This window comes from Drosophila tropicalis, unplaced genomic scaffold (genome assembly GCF_018151085.1).
Source record: "Drosophila tropicalis isolate 14030-0801.00 unplaced genomic scaffold, ASM1815108v1 contig_443, whole genome shotgun sequence".
NCBI classification, from domain to species: Eukaryota; Metazoa; Arthropoda; class Insecta; order Diptera; family Drosophilidae; genus Drosophila; species Drosophila tropicalis.
The window spans coordinates 446,944-468,506 of NW_027172907.1; the positions used below are offsets into that span (position 1 = coordinate 446,944).

General features: G+C 38.3%; 3 protein-coding genes across 4 annotated transcripts in view; all 3 read left to right on the top strand.

Moving 5' to 3' along the window:
• The first annotated feature begins 4,712 nt into the window (after nt 1-4,712).
• Nucleotides 4,713-8,351, top strand: LOC137573892 (probable serine hydrolase). 2 transcript variants are annotated; one of them, XM_068285964.1, is made up of 2 exons: nt 4,713-4,939; nt 7,157-8,351. In XM_068285964.1, exons 1-2 carry the CDS (start codon nt 4,892-4,894, stop codon nt 8,183-8,185), a joined length of 1,077 nt encoding a protein of 358 aa, XP_068142065.1. In that variant the 5' UTR covers nt 4,713-4,891; the 3' UTR covers nt 8,186-8,351. The 2 variants fall into 2 exon arrangements, with proteins under 2 accessions (XP_068142065.1, XP_068142066.1); XM_068285965.1 differs by lacking the exon at nt 4,713-4,939 and adding an exon at nt 5,082-5,348.
• A 2,323-nt stretch (nt 8,352-10,674) lies between these two features.
• On the top strand, nt 10,675-12,357 carry LOC137574141 (uncharacterized). The gene is made up of 3 exons (XM_068286280.1): nt 10,675-10,786; nt 10,849-11,094; nt 11,163-12,357. The coding sequence occupies exons 1-3, from the start codon at nt 10,711-10,713 to the stop codon at nt 12,329-12,331; spliced, it is 1,491 nt and encodes a 496-aa protein (XP_068142381.1). The 5' UTR covers nt 10,675-10,710; the 3' UTR covers nt 12,332-12,357.
• A 2,526-nt stretch (nt 12,358-14,883) lies between these two features.
• The window catches only part of LOC137573891 (SEC14 domain and spectrin repeat-containing protein 1-B), a 31,953-nt gene continuing 25,273 nt past the window's right edge, over nt 14,884-21,563 (top strand). Inside the window, exon 1 of the mRNA XM_068285963.1 lies at nt 14,884-15,043. The gene's annotated coding sequence lies outside the window, so the exon portion shown is untranslated. The remainder of the gene's footprint in view (nt 15,044-21,563) is intronic.

Consider the following 21,563-nt stretch of genomic DNA (forward strand, 5'->3'; position numbering starts at 1 on the left):
ATAAATGTATAATACATATATAAATTTATGTGGCGCATGTGTTGGCATTTAAGATGAGTTTTTGATGAAACATAAATCGGAGGAACATGGCCGCGAACGTGCTTGGCCAGACGAGAGTTAAACCATATTCCATTCTTGTCATGCTCATGCTTAACGAGCGGGTATATTCGTTTGGCCCAGCAAGAATTAGAAAGTAATTGAATATGAAAATTGAGTGATTATAAATGTTAAGGGGGAGAGTGGAGTTAAGCCTTCTTAGTTTATAAATTAGTTTGAACACATGAAAATTCATGTTCAAATTGAAGCCAATACTATCAAAAAATTAAAACTTATAAACAATTTGTTTTTTAACATTTAACAACATAGTTCATAGTATGTTTAGTTTAGTTTTCCTTTATAATCATTTGTAACTTGAGGCATTCTATTTGTGAGGGTATCGTTTAGATCGACTCACGGTTATTGCTGGTTTGTGCTTTTGTTTTATTTTTTTGGCAGGTTTCATAAATATTTATGATATGCCGCATTTCCATCTCTTCCATTGTTATAACTGATATATTTTTTTCTCTTTCGCGATGCGCATAAAAAAAGAACCAAAACCAAACAAAAAAGAACAACAACAAGGAACAAAAAAAGGTTAAAAAGGTGCGTTCATCTTAACCCCTCAACATCTCCGCCGTCACCGTCATCACTACCATCTCCGCCCCCCAGCCATTCAGCCATTTCTCAAGTCAGCCAGTTGGCCATAAATTATGCATTAAAAAGTTCAACGTTCAACTTGATTTTGATTGTGTTTTCTAGCGTAGTAATTGCGGCGACAGCGCGTGCCTTCCAACGAGCTCTCTAGCACCACCTGCCGCCCCACATCTCCACCATTCGGGTTCACTCACTCTTTTTCTTTTTCTCTAAATCCGGAAAACTGTGATGGTGGGGCATACGACGGAATTATCTATGCTACCTGTCGCCAAAGTTTGTTGCTCGAGTTGCTTTCTGGTTGCTATTTTAAGGACATTATGCTACTGTTGCAACGAGCAGTCGGGCAATGTCCGGGTGGTGGTTGAACAAAATTTATTTTAATGCGATTTGCATTTATTTCGCTTGGCAAAATCTTAGACCCCTTCTCTCTGACTCTTACTCTGGTCTTTCTCTCTCTCTCTCTCTTGATATCTGTGTGACTGGAACAACAAAAATTACCCTTAATTCTATTGGAATTGCCATTTTCATTTCGTTAGACGATGAACAAACTCTTGCCTCTTTATGGGCCTTTAACTGACCATAATGCTCCAAAAAACAAAAAAAAAAAAAAAAAAGGAAAAAGAATAAAACTGTCTGTTTACTTGGCACAAACACAGAGCCAGAGACAGGCAGACAGACAGATAGTTAGGAGAAGGATTGGGCTCTGGAAGAGAAAAAGAGAGACCATTAGGCGTAAAGATACCGCCGCCATCATCAAAACCAAAAACCAGGAGGAGGCCTATCTAACCAGCTTGCCGTGTGGTGCCTACAGCCTGCTGCCTGCCTGCCTGCATCTGCATCCATCAGACCAAACAATTTCCGTCAAATTTCCATGCGCAGACAAAAGCTTTTCACTTGAGTGCCACACAAAAGCCCCAATACAAAAGTGAGGAGACAAAGATGAGCTGAACCAGAACTCCTGCCCATTGAGCTCTACGAAAATTGGATGCCCTTTTTTTATATGCAATCTAATTGTAAGATTAAAAACTTTTCTACATTACCACCCATTAGAAAGCAATTGACGAGAAGGGCTTAGAAAATGCAATCAACAATAAGTAGTAAAGAAATAAGTTTCGTTCAACCTAGATTTTAAATCATGGAAACTTAGTCAACAATTTGTTCATTACAGTAATTAAATGAAATTTAACTGCAGATTAAATCAGTTTACACACCAAATGTTAGTCCGACCGTATTAGAGTTAGCCGGTCTAAACCCGGCAGATAATATTATATTCGTTCCACCTTTTAGAGTATTTCAGAGAGGCCTCATCTGGTGATGGGTTGGGCTAAGTTTGCCTCCCATGGGCTCGTCTGTTCCGTCAGCTCTTTGGCTCCTTAACAGGCATATTCGAAGCCATTACTTTGCATTTTACACCTGACAACAAGGTAAGTAGAAGGCAGCTAACCAAAACACGTCGCTGGGCGTGGCAATGTCTGCTTGAAGCTGTCGTCGTCGGTGTCGGTGTCGGCGTCTTCGCTTCGCCTTGGCATAAATCCAGGCAGGTGAACAAAAAAAAAAAAAATGTATATATGAACTAAATACAAGTATATACATATATTGGTATATCCGGACCAGAACCCGAACTCGAACCCGGACCCGGCAAATGCAAATGAAACTGTAACGAAATGTTGAAGAAGAGGAAGCGCCAGTGTCACTGGCAACGGCAGCCATCCAAGGCAATTGTTATCTCAATGGAAGCCACATAGCGTCAGCGTTGGCATTCCGCCGAGGCGGCTTTGGTCATTAGCCAACTTTGGTTGACTGGACTGACTTGGCAGCTGATGGTTCAATCCGCTGATGCTCCAGCTCTCGTGCTCCTGATACTGCTGGCCGGAGAGTGTCATTCAAATGTCATTAGCGTATGTCTGTAAAGGCATTCAGAGAGAAGGAGAGAAAGAGAGAGAGAAGAAATTGTGGGAGCAATGGAGATGGGGAGGTCAAGCGTCAGCAGGTGAACAAGTAGCAACACCAACGTAATTTCATTTCAAAGTGCGCACACCAGACAAATTGCAGGCCAGACGCTAACAGGATCTCCGCACTTGTCCACGTGGCAGCTGCGTTTGATTAAATGTTGCCTCACCATCGTCCAATCGAGATGGCAAAGTGAGCCCCCCCCCACTCCTATCACCCAACTATAGTTCTCACTGTCTGTCTTTTGCTACGTATATCCACTTGTGGCCACTTTTATACCATCTAACAACGCTATTACTGGGTATATTCGGTTTGCTGAAATCAAGAAGACATATAAAAGTGAATATGAACAAAAATTGATTCGATAGGCTAAGTAGAGTTCTCTTCGCAGGAGTTTTATGGATAATGAATGCACGATATCCCCATAGTCGTTCTTGTGAGATTCCCTTCTCTAGAAACATTTTTCCCCCATTTTAATTGAATGGCAAATTAAATTGGTTTTGCATACTTTTCAGCGTCAGATTTATGATTTTCAATTGGTTATTTATCGCCCAAAAACTATCGCAGTACGACGATGAGTTAGAAAAATTTTCAATTTAGCACCCCACGAAGATTTATCGCTGGCCGCAGGCTCTTGCACTTTTGGTCTCCTAGCAGACTAACAATTTTTAAATGTCAGGCCCGCAAAAAAACAAAATGAAAAGCGTAAAGAAACAAAAATACGAGAGAATGGAAAACGTGAAAGACTGTGTACAAATTTATTGTGTAAACTGCTGTCGACAGCGGGGCATTTGATACAAAATGGATTTTTGAATATGCTTTTATGAATGCTCGACACTCGTTTGTATTAGTGGTGTATATTTGAGGCTAAACTCTGACCGCCTGACTCTGACTCTCGTACTCATACGATATATGGATGGAGAGCTTAATAAATATTTATTGATATTTTTCGTGTATTAATGTTTGAATCGATTGCTGGCTAGTGGGAAAAAATGCAACATAAAAGCAAATCGAATTCATTTATATTTATTGCAATTGCCAATATCCAATCCAGCAGACAAACCAACTATCTAACCAACAGTCAACCCAATGGACAATCGCCAAAGTGCAATTGCAATTGCAATAACATAAAATCTCATAAAAATTACTAATAAAATATGAAAATCGTATTTTTTTCGACCTTCTCCCACATCTCTCTCTCTCTCTCTCTCTTCTGCATAGACCAGCCTCTCGGACTTTTGATCAAAAATTAATATATTGTAGTGATTTAGTTTAATAGCACTTTTGAGGTCTCGTTCAGACTGTTTTTTTTTTTTTTTGTTGAATTCATTTTCATTTCATTTAAAGTAGAGTGGGGAATTTGTGTTGGAAAATGAAATTTGAAAATGTGACAAAGCTTAAATTTAAGTGGAAATTGCTGATAAATAATTTAGAAAAGGATTTGCCGGATTCAGATTTACTTTTGATCTATAGCCTATAGACTTTAGTTAAGTAGTTTTTAAAAGTTCTGATAGAAACTTATAATAAAAGTTGAAACAGAGCACAAATTTGATTAAAAAAAAAACAAAAAAAAAAAATCATTCACTATTTAAGATGTATTTTAAGTGAAATATTTCTTGCATAATCACATAAACAGAAAATCCATGCGTTAAAGATCAATTAATTTTATGATATTAGCAAAAGTTCTTAAGAAATCAGCTTTATCGCACATGTTTATTTAAGTTTAAACTTTAACCCTGAATAAGTTGTGAGAACTTGTTAATGACAAAGTTCTTTTTGTTCATATAGACTCGGAATCATTCTCCCTCTCTCTCTCTCTCTCATTCTGTCTGTCTGTTGATCATGCAAAAGCTCTCTCTCCCGCTGTCTCTCTATCTCTTGATGGTTCTCTCATACTTATAACAATTTTTGATCATTTTCTATTATTCTCTCTATTGTTCAGGTGTTTTGTTGTAGTTAATTTACCAGATTAAAGTTCAGTTTCCCTTTACTTTACTTCACTTCAGTTTCAGTTCAGTTCACTTCATTCGCGTACTGATTGCTTTCAATTTAATCAGCGTCGCTGAACGCAAAATTATTTAGTTTTATTTGCGCGCTGTTGGCGTGCACTTCTCTCTAGTCACAACACTAGTCTCTAGTATCTTGTACTAACATAAAAATAGAACGGAAATAAATATATTCTCCAACGCGTGTCGGAGGGATAGAGAGACAGAGCGTTGATTGTGTCATAAAAACCAAGGCGGACGAGATGACAACAACTATGACAGAAAGCAAACAAATTGAGGAACATGAACAGGTAATTATACGAGTAAACGAGAGGGATGGGGAGGTGGGAGGTCGATTAGTTGATCCATAAACAGTTATTAGCTAGCCCCTCTACCGTCGCCTGCATTCGGTCATTCTCGTTGCATGTGCGATGATGTGTTATCAGTCGCTGTCGTGGTCGTTGTTGGGCTAATTGATACCCATGCAATCCCCCAAAGACCAAAGTAAACACGTTCAGAGTTTACATTTGGATTTTTGTTTTGTTATTTGTACCTTTGAACTATAGCAATGCATTCTCACCATTAAATGTGAGTGTGTGTTATCAACATAAACGATTGATTAGATTTCCCCAAGCAGTTATTGAAACGAATCAAAGTCAATGGGACGACAGCGACGGCGGCTACTGAAAAGTTACCAAAAAAAAAAAACTTAAAAAAAATGTAATGATTACGACTCTTCAGACTCTGTTCTATATACCATGTGTGTGTGTATGTTTGTGGGGCTTGTGGGAAGCCTTTTGTTATCAAGCTCATTAGGAGTTCATCAAGCTTCCAGTCAGTAAAACTTTTCAGACTCTGTAACCACAATCGAAAGTCTCGTCACACTTGAAAGTATTTTGTGCTAATTTTCAAGTTGAGCGAGCGAATGAACACAAATTGAAAAGCAACAGCAACAACAACAACAACATCATCAACAAAAGTGTCGTCCAAAGTTTTTTCTTTTCGCACAAAACTACGAAAATCCATTTGTCGCAAAATTTAAAGTTTGCATGAGCAACCAACACCAACACAACCCGACAATTGCAGCCTCTGAACGAGCGATGATATCGATTGGTTTGAGTTTCAAACTGAACAGAGAATAAGCGAAAAAAGAGAGAGAGAATAGAGATGATAAATTGTTGCAAGCAATGCGTTGTGGGGCATGTCCATCAATTCACACCTGGGTCGATGCCGATGACGATGCCTCCTCTCAAGTGTCAACTGTCTGAAAATTTTTTTTCTGACAAAATAAAAACAATGCGAAACGATTGATCAAATTGCTAAAGCCAAACGATTATATACAAGTTTTTTCTAGAGGCTGACAATTTATGGTTTAAGCAGATTACAATCTATACTAAACTATATAAATTGGATAATCCTATTTCTTGTTTGTCAAAATGCAAAAAGTTAATCAGCTCAACAAAGCAAAGTGGGAATTCCTACATTTATACTGAAAATAAAAATAAAAGATAGATACGTGAACAGAAAGAGAGAGAGAGAGAGAAAGAATAAAGTGACTCTCGATAACTTTTCCAATTAATGCGATTATCAACTGGTAGACTAATAAAGAAGAAATAAAAAAAACTGTTTTTGTATAATATTCTCTTATATGTTTCAATAAGAAATAAGATACAAAATTTAAGTAGAGAGAGAGAGAGAGAGAGAGAGAGATATTTTTAATAAGTATTATTAAATAGAATCTTATGGGCCAATTTCAGCTCGATTTTAAATATTTGTAGCTAAAATTTTTAAAATTTTTTCAAATACGTAACAAGTTAAAAGGCTTAAAGGAGTAAACTAAGAATAACTAAGTCTTGATATATTTACCAACCACTAAAGAGTAAAGCATTAGAGCAACACGAAGTGTTTCGAATTCCAAATATACAATTTTTGGAGTTCTCTAATTCTAACTATGAAATATAATACTATTTTAGTTAGTTTGATCGACTGAAATTCGAAAACAATTGAACAATTGTATACATTTCTTATTACTTGAGCACAACTCAGATGCAAATTTACAAACATCTAAGCAATTAGCAGATAATTGGATTATACGGTAAATGAATGGTTGTGTGTCTGTGTGTGTGTGTGTGTGAGTGACATCGAATGAGATGGCTATAGTTCCATTTAGTTGATATATATCTGCATGCAATCAAAGGAGATCACATTTAATGCAACAACATCACCAGAAACTAACCAACTAATTCCACACCGAGGTGATTAATGTCAAAGATGCTGACACTCTCCACCCCAAAGCAGAGCCACGCCTCCTTAGGTATTTCAAATATTCCCCCAAATATCCCATCCATGCCACAATAGCAAAAACAACATTAGCAACAACAACAACATCAGCCACACCCAAAAGGCATATACAATGTTCCCCCGTGGCAATTAACAACTAACCCACTCAATAATCCCATCTCACCTACCTATCTCACTCACACAATTTGTCTCCTTCTCTCTCTCACACACTTTTTGGGTTTTTGCAGGAACCGATGGACGTGCGCATCGATATGCCGTGGGGCTATGTGGTCGGCCGCTGGTATGGCAATCGGCAGGTACGACCCATACTTGCCCTACACGGCTGGCTGGATAATTTAGGAACGTGGAATAAACTGCTGCCATTGTTGCCCAAACACCTGGGCGTATTATGCATTGACCTGCCCGGGCATGGTTACTCCTCAAAATTGCCCGAGGGAATTGCTTATCATTTTGTGGACTACCTGTGCGTGATACTGCGCATCATGGAGGAATATGGCTGGGAGAAGGTCTCACTGATGGCCCACTCGATGAGCGCCATGTTGTGCTTCATATTCGCATCTCTTTACCCTCATCGCATGGATATGCTGATCAGCATTGATATAGTGAAGACACGGTATCGTAAACCACCGTCACAGATAGATTACCTGCGCAGCAATATCGAGGGTTATATGGTGGAGGATGAACGTTTTGCCAATGCCAAAAGACAAGAGCCACCCTCGTATACTTATGCGGAATTAGAGCAGGTTCTCTTCAAAGGAAGCAGTAAATCGGTAGCTCTGGAAAATTGCCATCATATACTCGAACGAAATGTTAGCAAATCGACAAAATATCCCGATAAATATTTCTTCTCTCGCGATGGGCGTTGCAAGTATTATACGGAATTCCACACAAGTCCCCCATTTGCTGCCGAACTGGCAAGAACAATCCGCAACGTGCCCTACTGTGTGATCAAGGGATCCGAATCAGATTTCATTGATGAGCAGAGTGACGAGGTTATTGGAATATTACGTTCCAATAATCCGCACTTTGAGTTGCACGAAGTGGAGGGAACTCATCATGTGCATCTTAATAATCCCCATGGAGTGGCTGAGATTATCAATCCATTTATAATGCATCATAGACCACCGCAATTGGAAACTTGGACGGTGGACGATGTGGACGGCGGCGAGGCACTACCGGCAGCAGTTCAAGAATTCAAAGTCACCGTGGAAGACTCTGAGAATGTGAAGCGGAGAAAGAGAAAAAGTAACCTATAGCTGTTGCAATCATCTTTAAACAAAACAATATGGACTGGGATGAAAAAGAAGTTAGCAGCAGCGCGAAACGAACTACTATGTAGAGGCTTTCAAATAGTTGGAATTAAACAATATGAAATGTTTTTTTTTTTTTAATGTGAGTCAAATATAAATATTAAAAGCTAAATGTCACTATAAAATATATTTAGGGAGTTTATTCTATAAGAAACGATAGAGTGAAATATGAAAAACGGATAGCCAACAAAAAAACTGAAACAGAAAGAGATAGATAGAAGAGCTACAAAGCAAAAACAACGATCGTTCATCTCGGTTTAGAACAATATTTAGTTTAGTTAAACAATTTACTAAATTAATTTACCAAATTTTGAAAATTGTTAAAGGCAGTCTCTATAATTTGTATCCTTTTTGTTGATTATTTCGATTTGAATTTAATGAATTTTTTTTTGTGGCAAATTTGCGGTAAATTCAACCACAAATTGTAACCAGAAAATTGTAGCGAATGATGCCGTAAGGAGGTTAACCTGCATTTTATATACACATATTATCTCTACCGCCGCCTAATACCATTTTGGCCCTATCCTCACTCAGAACCGCAGTAACATATTGAACAGCCAGACTCACACATACATATGCACACAGACAGACCTAAACGTAAACGGTTTAAATAATTTTCGCTTTTGTTGTATTTTCTTTTTATTTTTGTATTTGTATTTGCGCTTTTTCGATTCGAAAATGAACACACACACAAACAATGTTGGTGTTGTTGTTGTTGTTGTGTACACCTTTTTCGATCAATCAATTTCGGGTGGTAGCCATTTAATTTTCGCTTTAATCTTTTGGGACGCAGTTCATTGGCCACTTCATTAGTGATAAGGGAGTCTGAACCCAAACAAAGGATGTGCCCGGGCGCCCACTTAAAAACAATGGCACAGCAAAAACAAAAGAAGAACGAACGATGCTCAAAAAGCTCCTACTGCCTGCCACCCACTACTCTTCACTTTTCTCCCCTCATCGGCGATATGTGTGTGTTTATTTGTGGGTGTGTGTGTGTGTGTGTTCCGTGTGGCAGCATTTTTCAATGTGCGCCGCGAGGTATACTACACTAAGCAAGCAAACCATCAGAGTGACAGAGAAAGAGAGTACGCTGATATCGAATCGGAGTAGAATCCCATCCCATCGCATTACATCCCATCATCCCATTTTCCATCTCATCTCATACCATTCCTTGGGAAAATATACAAATTTAACGTTTTTATTGCCATTGCACGTTGCGCCGGGTTTTCTACGTAAATTAAATTAGGTAGGTCCGGAAAAATTCGTAGCTGAAAAGCGGGCAGTGTTGAGAGCGCGTTCATCGTTCGGCAATACGATTACGTTTTTTTTTCGATTTTTTTTCCTGTTCTTTTTCGTTCTTTTCGTCGTAACGAAATTGATAGCGGATATAAATGTTTAATGTTTTGGCAATAAAAACAACTGTGGCAAAGGGCTGTGGTCCAGAAGGGGGTGCGCGGTTTTGGGGTGGGGGTATTGTGGGTTTTTTCTTCTTTTGGGAAATTGCGGTTTTCAGCAAGCACTGATAAAGCGACTTTATGATAAATTCAGTTTGCGGTTAACGCGCAATTTAATTTGCTTAAAAATCAATAAAAATCATTAATGTTTCGGTTTTTGTGAAAGATTAAAGTTATTTGCCCCTTTTTCCTGGCGAGGCGTGGCTATCTGAAAAAGATAATCAAAAAGACCCACAGTGAGATGGCTGGGTTGTGGCTTGACAGTTAAGACTTTTGCCTAAATTATAATACTCATAAATAATTATGAATTATGCCCAAAAGGGATTTGGGTAGGAGAATCCTTTGATTTAAATATTATGATACCCAACTGAGACCAAATTTTTCATCTTGATATTAAAGAAACGTCAGAGTATTCTTAACCCAAATCGACTACTAACTACAGCAAGAAAAAGTTCAATTTTTGAAAATCTTTAAAATGAATCTTTGTAGCTACACTGTGAAAAATTAGTGAATGAATCATTTAATGGACGTGGGAGAATTTCATCAGACTTTAAAACTCAAAGCTAGCTTTATGGAATTTATTGGCACTCAAAAAGGAAAGAAGGAAAAAAATAACAAAAAACTATTGAACATATGATGCATCAAATGGATGGATATATCTCTCAGTGTAGTGATCTGTAGTTCTTTTTTTTTTTTTTGCTTTATCTGCATAAACATAGATTCACATGTATGTATGTACATGCATATGTATGTGGCAACTGACGAGAACGGAAAATCTTCTTCTACTCTGCCATTGTTATTGTGTTTAATTATGGTGTCGCTTGTTCCAGCTTCGAGCTACGGTTATCTTATCTCTGTTCGATTGAAAGACAATTTGTAAAAGATGCGCTATCTGGAGCCACCGATATCTATTACGCTCGAGAGGCGGTAAATGCATTTTGTTTTTTCTTTTCCCCCATTTCGTTTTCGACCAGATGTAGAAGAAGTTATATTTTTGTAAACGAACTTTCGACCGAGATGCTGTTGCAAAAGAAAAAGTTACTCGAATTGTGGCACCGTTTCTGCGGCATGTTGTGCCTGGCCGATCTGGTGGGTGAGTTTATTTCGTTCTGGAGAAGTCAATTACCTCATCTGTATATCATATTTATCATTTAGTGTTTGCCTGCTTGTGGGGAAGTGGATTGTCCTTGGGTTTTTATATGAAATCGGCCTATGTCTATGATAATCTGTGGCCACATTGGTATGCCCTAGTTGGTGGATTAATGGTTTTGGCCTTGGCTCTAGGCTGGATTCTGCGAAAGCATAATAGACAGCAATATAGTTACGATCATTACTATATCATATTCTATGGTCTATTATGCTCCTTAATGGGCAGTTGCTTTATGCTGAGCAGACAATTAAGTAAGATATTGCAAGTTCAAAGCAAAAAATTGTAATTCTGTTTAATTTTTCTTTTCTTTACTTTTCAGCCGTGAGCTATTATTTTAGCTTTGTAGGTCTAAGTGTGTTGTATCTAGCTGGATTTAGTTATGTGAATTTGCGAAGTGATGCTTCAGGCATGCGACCAGCTAGAATAGCTCTGGCAAATGCTTTGCACATGTGTGGTTTGGCCAGCGGTTTTGTCATCTTTAACGAATTCGAACCCCAGCAATGTGGTCTGATCAGTATGAGTGTCTATCTCATATTGCTAGTGTTGGTCTGTGTTAATGAATTGCTCCAGCATTTGGGCATTCACGACTATAAGCAATCCAAGGATTTGGTCTTCAATCTGTTAAACGAAGAGCGTATGGTCTTTCTGCCACGTCAAGCAGTTTTGGCCCAATTTGTGGGACGCCGGGACTATCAACTGTTGGCCAGTCGTCAATGGTTAGTTTTGCTGCTTGGTGGTCTACTGGTGACTCTTCAACGCTGCTGCCTGCTGTATTCACCCGTGTATTTGCAGCTCATGTGGAGCTCAACAGCAGGTTATGTCCAGCGTTCGCAGTTGTTCACACCGTTCGTCCTCTATGCTGCAGGTTGTGTTTTGGGTTCACTGCTGCTGCTTCGTTATACACCCAAGCTGGTCTATTTGCTGTTTGGAGTTATCAAACTAACGTTGATAGTGGCTTTGCTATGCATTTGGAGTGAAGATCAATCAGAGCATTGCTTTTTGTTCCTTTGCTTGATTTATGCCACAATGGGCGTCATATCTAGCCAAGCATTGCATTGGCTTCTCGAATGCTCACCATTTCTTTATACAGAGCTGTGTGTGGCTCTGGGATTTGTCATTCAACTTGGCGTAATGGAGGCCTTCAAATACGAAACGAACGTTGATGATGTGTGGACTAATCTTTTGGTTAGCAGCTTGATTGCTCTCCTGCTGACTACATTGGCCATTTTGGTTGTGGAATGGCTGCAGCCACGTTCCGCCAGTCTTGTCGATGTAAGGAATCGCCTCATGGGCATTCGGCGACTCTCACAGCCGCAGGAGCAAACACAGTTTTGGCACACAAATCACTTTCTGGTCCACAACAAGCAGCCGCATGAATTGCAATCTGTGCAATTGGCTAAATCTCGCATTTTCCAGCAATATCCGATTTCTAGCAATGACATTACCGACGTCGATGTCGATGCTGCCAAAACGACGGACAAGTTTTGATAATAAAATGGTTTTTACGTTTTGTACATGGCATTTTGGTTTTATTATACCATACACCCATAGGGTGAAATGGTATATTAAAGTCGCCAAAATGTATGTAACAGGCAGAAGGAAGCTTCTCCGACCCTATAAAGTATATATATTCTTGATCAGGATGAACAGCCGAGTCGATCTAGCCATGTCCGTCCGTCTGTCCGTCCGTCCGTCCGTCCGTCCGTCCGTCCGTCCGTCCGTCCGTCCGTCCGTCCGTCCGTCCGTCCGTATGAACACGCAGATCTCGGAGACTATAAGAGCTAGAGCCACCAAATTTGGTATGTATACTCGTGTATTATGCACGCGTACAGAGTTAATTGGAATTTCGGCCACGCCCCCTTACGCCCCCAGGAATCACATAAAACTATTTTTCTTAAAAAGTATAACAGCTAGAGACATCAAATTTATTTTGTATACCCGTTTAGTTAGCGCGCAAAAACTGATTGTTCAAACTTTTTGCCACGCCCCCTTACGCCCCCAGGAATCACACAAAACTGTTTTTCTTAAAAAGTATAACAGCTAGAGACATCAAATTTGGTATGCAGATTAGCTTGATAGACGCGCAGATATTGGCTATTTAAAAATTTTGCCACGCCCACTTCCGCCCCCGCAAATTAAACAAAACTGATTTTCTCAAAAACTAACAAAGCTAAAGTCACCAAATTTAGTATGTACACTGGCTTAGTATGCGCGCAGGGTACATCTATTTTCATATTTTGCCACGCCCACTTCCGCCTCCATATTTAAGAAAAAACCGATTTTCTCCTGTAGATTTTTGACTATCGCATTCAAATTCGGCAGACTAATTATTCTTATCTATTTCTACAAAACTACCGAATTTTATTGAAATCGGACTAGAAACATGCAAAATATGCGTATGAACGTATTTTACAAAGCAGTCCACAAGGCCAGAATTGGCCGTTGGCTAGTGGCGGCGCTAGAGTGCTCGTATGTTCGTAGAGTGAGCGAGATAGCACATACTATGAAACATGTAAAAACAATTTAATAGACATACATTTGGTTTTCGAAATTTGAAATATTTGTTTCGCCTGGTGTATGGTATACCCAAGTCGACGAGTCGACTTACTTGCTTCATTTTTAGCTTAACCAACGAACCAACCAAACAACCAACCAACAGACCATAGACCCCATCCATTTTGGGACCATTAGTCATCGCATTGCCCCAATGGACTCGCTGGCGTCGGTGGGGGAGAAGAAGCAGAGGGAGGAGGAGAAGAAGAACGAGGAGCTTCCCTCTGTCGCTTGTCGCAGTTTTGTTTATCTTATCTCAAAAAAGCAGCGGAAGCCTGCCCAACTGGGTAACATTTTCTCTGGCATCTTATCCTCTCTCTTTCTTTCTCTCCGTCCCTCTCTATCTCTTCTACTCCACTGTCGTTATTGTTTGCTTTGCTTTCTTCTTACTTTTTATGTTGAAGAAGTTTGAGTAATATATATATTTTTAAGCGAACGAATTCTATATTTAAGCCAACTATATGCAATTGTCAACTGAAATTGCAAACTGAAGAGTTGGCAATCGAACTCGATGGAAGTTGTTCTGAATAAATGATTTTTCCATTGTTGTCATATATCATTTTATAAGCGACTTTAATAGTTTCCCTAATCAACCATGTAAAATACCTAGAGCCAACAGCTATCATCCTTACACTCATACACACATGCACACATCATTATTATTACAACAAAAAAAAAAAAAAGAACACACACACACACACATTCTCTTGTTCTCTTTATCAGCATAGTCTAAAGGATTCTCGTGTTGAGCGCATTCTTATTCGCCCACAGCTAAAAAGCATGCTAGGAATTTTTTTGTGTTTTTGTTATTACACTCGCCTGCAGCGTTTTGATGAGGTGCAACATCCTTTCGCCCAACCTTTCGTAAGCTCTACCTCCTAGAACCAAAAACCTCTTGAAAGAGCACGCTAATTAGTTGAAGTTGCGCTGCAAGTGTTGCAGTTAATTGACTTTTGACGACGACCCGTTGTCGTTCTCTGTGGTTAAGAGGTTACACAGAGATAAAGAGCGTCTAGGAGCGAAAGAGTAAAAGAGACGGAGCTAGGATATAGTTGGCTTACCGGTATAAGCAAGCATTGCCATTGCTTTTTATGTGAATGCTCTTTCACATTTTTTTCTCATTTCGTGTGGTTTTTTTTATTTCATTTTTTTTTTTTTTCATTTTGTAGGATTTTTTCTAAAGTTCACTTTTGGATTTACTTCTCGAGATGCTTATGAATTCAATGAAGCAAACACTAAGCTCACTCTTTCAAGGCACTGCAGCAGCAGCAGCAGCATTTGCCTTGCACTTGGCCAGCAAAACTGGCAAAAGGAGTGAACCTACAAGATGAGGAGACGACAACGACGAAGTAGAGGAAGCAAAAGTGGAAAATGGTAGAGGAAAGAGGACGAGAATGTGTAGCCATTTCGAGGATCCTTGGAGCCAACTAAATAGTATCTACAACTCGTTGGCCTTCTTAACAAGATTTGTTCAGTAATTACGCATTAAATAACTCTGAAAGATGCTGCAGAAGGAGACGAAGAAGTGAATGCGTTTGGATGCATAAACATTTCGCGTCTTGGGTCATAAAACTAAACACATTGTGTTGCCATTATAATAAATTCAGTTTTAGAAAGCAGCTGCAGAAAGTAATAGCCCCACCAGCAGTAAGTAAAAAATAATACAAAGCGAAATATTTATTATATTCATGTGATAATGACAAAGAAATCGACAGCTATGATTACCAGTAGAATATATTGCCATTTGAATTTGAAAAGCTTAAAAGAGAGTCTGAGACTAGAATTATGCTTTTTTGATCCTTAGACATAAACAACGCACAAAGAAGACTCCATCTTATCTATCTGTTAACTAGGAGACTATAGTTGCAATTTTCAAATGTTATTCTCTGAATCACAGCAATAGTGATAACTAGATAGCGTTAACATAAATTTTACGGGTTTTGGGCCAAAAGTTTTGTTTGAAATCAAATGTTGCTGTTTTACGTTGGCTCAAAACCGATATACTCAATGTTACCCATTAGATATCTCACTCTCTCTCTCTCTCTATTCTTGCTAACAACTGCAATGACGACAACGCTCTGCGGAGTGCATTTAATTTTACTGAAGCGGCCACTTAGTGGCTCTCGACAAGGCAGACTCTCGTTGTAGTTTCTATTACACTCGTTTCTGTTGCTGTTGTTGTTGTGCATAAATTAAATTAAAGCTGGGCTAGAGCCAGCGAACCACCCGTGAACCAGACCCACCACAGCACAATTACTCAGCGGACACAGGCGCCTAAATCATGTCGCAGGGCAACATGCCCCTTAGCCTACCCATCTGCTCCCTCCTGGTCTCTGCCCTGACCTTCAGACATTTGTAAATGTGTAAACATTTTTCAGAGCGACCAACCCAACCCAATGTACCCACCCATACCATTTTACCCACCCATCCCATCATCATACCATACTACACGACACCGCACCACATACGCTGAAACATAAGTAGGCATCACCCATCCTCTTGCCCACCTCCACCCACTTTTAGTCATGTGTCACAGATACTTTGCACTGATTTATGCAAATTGCCTTTTGCCTGGAAGGGATGGAGTGAAAAAAATCATGAAAAATCGTTAATTGTGTAAAGTGCTGGACGTTTTTCATTAAAGTTTTCTCTCTCCCACAGACACACACACACACACACACACATCCATACATACGTAAAAAAAGGAAAATGAAAGAAAACACTCAAGTGGTGTGAGGGCGGAGCCTTGTATTTGGTTCTGCATGGGGCTGGTATTCGACTGTGGCGACTCTTGGCCTGTGACTCTTAGCAATTATGTAAATTTGTAAAAGCGCAGCAAAAGTTAATGCTGCTTGCCTGCATATTTGCATTAAAATTGATGCACTTTAAAACATTTGGATGGGCCCAATACCCTGTGCAGCAGAATAACCCAATCTACAGGCAGACTATAACAATGACTTGATCCTGGGGATTACTTCTGACATTTCCTTAGTTATCAATTGCTTAAGTATAGTTTTTGTTTTTGAGTATTGAGACAGTTTTTAGTTTCCAACCTTTGCTCCTTATGAAGTGCCTTGTATTAAAGAGTGAAAGTTATTTAGTCGACTCACTACTTTTATGTACAAACGTTACTTATACGTTAAAAATACTCAAACTCAACAAACTGAATTCAATACAGTCATATTCCAAATATATGTACATTAAAACTATATAAATTGATCGCACACATTTTAAGTTGGTCATTGGCTTTTTAGACCCCAACTGATGCTCTTGAATTTAGGCAAATTGTTTTTTGTGTGGGGTATCAAAACAGTCGATTCTGGGTAAATTGTTTGTTAACTTCATTTGTGTTTTTTTGTTTTAGTTATTTTTTCTTATCGCTGGCCATTTTTGTTTGTGCAATAATTTTATGCAATGCTGCTTGCAACAAAGTGCATTTTAAATGTCTGCCCCATGCGATTTGAGTGTTAATTTTTCATGACTCAGCAAAAACCAAAGAAACGTGGCAAACAGTGGGAGAGAGAGAGAGAGAAGGAAAGAGAGAGCGAGAGTGCTGGACAGTGAGTGAAAAATGAGAAAGCTTATTAAATTAGCTTGTTGACGGAATTTTTCATGTTTCTTTGGCATTTTATTTTTAAAATTTTCCGTTTTCTTTTTTTTTTTTTTTTGGCGATTGGTTAATGTAAAATTCCTTTTTGAGACATTAGGTTTTAATTAAAGGTTTTTCACTTTTCCCGTTTATAACGTTCAAAGCGAAGGCGTGGCAAATGACAGGACTCTGTAAACGTAACGTGAAAAGAAAATTAATTTTGCGCAAAACGAAAACCAAGAATTGATGAAGACAATGGGATGGATATTGGGGGTGAAAATTTTACTATCAAATATATTTATGAAAAGAAAAACATATTTTCACCTTCCCACACAGAAGATGAAAATCTTGGTGGCGTATACTTAATATTGTGTGTGGCCTTTAATCAAACAGCATGCAATGAATAATCCGATGAATATAAAGCCCTATCCGAACGTAAACTTGTGTCTCTCCTTTTAGTCTCCCTCTCTCTGTCTGTCTCTCGTTGGCTTCGTTCTCTCTATGATGGCAATTACTCAAATTCCAACGAGTTCCCATGAAAATTATTAGCCACTCGAGCGAAAGCGAAAACGCTGAACGAAATTGCTTGGCTGCAGTTTTTATTTGCTGAAACGAAGAAGTATCAAAGGAGAGGAGACAAGATTTATGCATTGCAAAAGGAAAAGTAAAAAGATGTTTGAAAGGTGTGCGACGGGTGACAGATGAAGTTTAATAAAAAAAAAAAAAAACTGAAGAAGAAAAAAATCAAGCAACACAAACTACATTCACGTGGGCATAAAAAAAAGGTTATGAGCAAGTAAAAAACAAAGAGGGCGACAGCAAGAAGGAAGGTGGGGGGCGTCAGGCAGGGCAAGAAACAAATCTAGAAGCAAAGCCAAGGCAGAGGTTTTTATGTGGAGCTATAAATAAAGCAATAACATCATTTTGAAGTATCTCATTACGTGTTACGGGCGGCTATGAGTGCTGCCACTGCCATTTTTTACGACATACACACACACACGCACGCACACAGATACCCACACACTCATACATATATACGTACTCAAAAACACTCAAATACTCCTCGAGTAGTTTTTGGCCAAAAAGTATGCCACAAAATTTTGGTTGCTGAGTTCCAACCAAGAGCCATTTATGCAAAAGTTTTCTACACTTCCCGCCTCTTTTAACCACACCCGCTTTACCCATTGCCTTTTGGTACATTTTGGCCTATGCCTTTTTGGCAATTAGTTTTTTGGCAATGGCCACACACACTCACATTAAAGACATCATCCCTGCTTCCCGGATTCTTCTTCCTGCCGAATTCTACTCCTAACTCACTGGTTTCTAAGGGCCATCAAAATGATGATGGTCAACTATCAAATGGCAAGACACACATTTGCACAGCTGCCGCAATTAGCACGTTTCGCACATTGATTTGAGAGTCTTTCCTTCTCTATCGCTATTTCGATTTTTTTTTCCTTCTTCTCTCGAAATAATGTGTTTGGGGGGCAACTTGAGAACTCAATGCTTGAAGTGGTGTGATATCATGTGATGTAAATGGGTGGGGGGGTTATTAAAATACTTTTTGGTTGTAATTATTAATTATATAATAACTTGAATAGCCAAGCTCCAGTCTCCTATTTATTCGAAATGGAGTTCTATTTGAGTTTTGGATTTCACTTAACAAGTAAACCGAACTTAACGCAAAATAAGCTTTGGGTTCTTTTAGTCCAAATACTTATATGACTATTCCCAAAGAAAGCAGTAGGCAAAAAATGTTTGGAATACCAAAAAAATATTAAAGTATGAAGTTAATCTAAGCAAAAATCAAAAGTAATCATTAAACTTTAAAGATAGCAAAGAATATGCAGAAGTTGTTGTGCTTATATTAAGCTAAAGGTTTAAGTTGCAAAACTTTGATCTAAATTTAGTAGTCTTAAAAATGTTCTGAGTCTTTAATTAATTCAATGTTTAATTAGGGTTGGCCCTAAGCTAAAAACTAAAAACTATTTTTCATCATCGTGTAGATCTACATACATACATATGTAAGTATGCAAAGCATCAACTCCCATTAGCATACTGAAAATGTTGTTAAGTTGATTGGATTGTAAAACATTTCGCTTACATAAACAATCCTTTCCATATGAAACAATTTCATAAAACCCCTGAAAATTGAATTCCAGTGAGTTTGCGAGCTCTCGACACTCATTTGCATTACTTTCAAGTGAATGTAGATGATTTTTCAAATATATTTGAATTAAATTTCAATAATTTAAAAGAAACAAATAAATTAAAGAACATTTCCGCTTGACTTTTAACATTTTCTTATATATATATTTTTTTTTGTTGCGCCATTGTGAGAATTGTCTTGTCTGTTTCTAGATTTAGACAATTTTTTTAACATATTCATTCTTGTTCTCTCGACGTTGTGCGCATCACATGATACACAGTGAATTTTTTCATGCCATTTGCATAAAATGCCAATTTTATTTATTTTATCGCCTAAGAAACATCGTTTCCTGCTGTTAGTGCTGGTGCTGCTGCTGATGAAAGAACCTCATTTACTTAGTATGTCAGCATTTTTTCGCTTTAAACTGATAAGGAAGTCGTTAAGTTTATTTAGTTATTTTATTAAATCTTGAGTCAATTTTAATTTAGGACAATTTTTTGTATTATTATTTTTTTTTTTTATTTTGAAAAGACTTTTTGGCTGCCAGGCAATTATCGCCAAGAAGGCGAACAATGGGGCGCTGTCTAGACTGGGTAGCAAGTGGAAATGAATCTGGCTAACAGAACCCCTTGGACATTCCCATACACACACGTGCCTGACAGCGCCAGACACGACGACGTTGCCTGTCAGCAACGTCAACAGCAGTAGCAACAGCAGCAGGCACTTTCTCTGTGTCTCTCTCTCGCTCCCCCCCCTCTCTCACTCTCTTTTGGGGGTTTTTTTTTTAACTGTCGCTAAAGAAAATTCAAGGAAAACTGACAACACAACGCCTAAGCAGAAATTACAAATTGAAAACTGGCTTGTCAAGTAGACGGAGAACCGACAAGCGCAACGGGAAATGTTGTTAACACGCACACCATTACCATTGCCACAAGCAGCGAAAGAGAGATAGAGAGAGAGAGGGAGACGGAGAAAGAGAAAAAATGTGAACCAACGTAACCCAATGTAACTCATATTTACCACCCCCTACCCACTTCTGGTCCTATTTGTGGCATGCGTGTGTGAGGCGAATGCCCCGCCACTTAGTTTCGATCAAGTTCAAAAACTTTACATTTTGCACTTAAATGTTCCGACAATCAAAAGTGAAACAAGTTTTACCAACATCCTTCCAAATATCCCTTCTAACGCGCTATCCCTAAAGTAAGTTGAACAATATTTTTGCACATTGCATTTTGGCAGTTGCCTTGCGTTGCAAAGTTTACTTTGCTGCTAAACTTTTTGTATGCAACTCCCATTTTATGGTTAGCCAAGAGTAAATTGAGCTATGATAGACAGAGCAAATGTCCTAAACTAGTAAAGATTTTCCATCAAAAAAAATATATATATATGTATGTATATATATAAAATCACAAGAAAAGGCAAGAGGAGACCAATCGACTTTTTTATATGATCAAGGACAGTAAAAACTTCAAACATGCTTCGAATATAAAGTCTGTTTCAACTGATTGATAGACTTTTCTGGATTGAGTAATTGTAAAGTGTTTAACTTGTTTAAAGTATTTTGAATCCCTTAATTAATTAATACTTGTGCTTATAAATCAAAAAAAACACAGATTCTACTTTTGGAGATTCTGTTTTATCATTTATCCTTTTTCTGACTTCATTTGAAAATTTAAGAATTGTTTTTAAGGTAGAATATCTATTTAATCTTAATAGTCGCACAAACTTCGTAAACGGTTAGATTTACACGATATTTTTGAGTTGACTTTCAGTCAAAAGTTTCGATTGCAGTTTTTCCATATCATTTGCAATTAAATTAGCATGCAGATACAATTTCTCCCTAACCAGTTTTCCTTTTTTTTTTTTTTTTTGGTTTTTTCGATGCAATTCTTAGGGCAATTTTACAGCTCAATTCATGCCAACAGAAAATGTTGTAACAAAATATTTGCCAAACAAATTAAAATTTACATTGATATCAAAAAGCTGTTGTTGTTGGTGGTGTTTCTGTTGCTGCTTTTGCTGTCTGCTGCTGTTGTTGATGTTTTTGAAAGAAATTACACGCCATTCGCCAATGGCAAACAAGAGGCAAACGAGAGGCAACCCAAAAAGTGAATAAATACAAATGCAAAAGCAAATAAACAAAAACGAAGGATGCAAATGCAGCCGCAAAACGGACTGTGCCATGGCTAAAGCGGTGCAACGGTTAGGATAGGGGAAGCGAACACAACTTGCCACTGTATGTAGCAACGTTTTTTTTACCCCCCACTCACTGTGTAGCACGTACTTGCACACTTTATACAAGAAGAAAAAAAAAAAAAACGAAGGCAAGCAAGCCAGAAAGAAAATGCAACGATTTTTTTTTTACCCCTGTTCCTGTGTTGAACAAATTTAAGCAAATGGCAATCAAATTTTGTTTGCATAGAAACAGC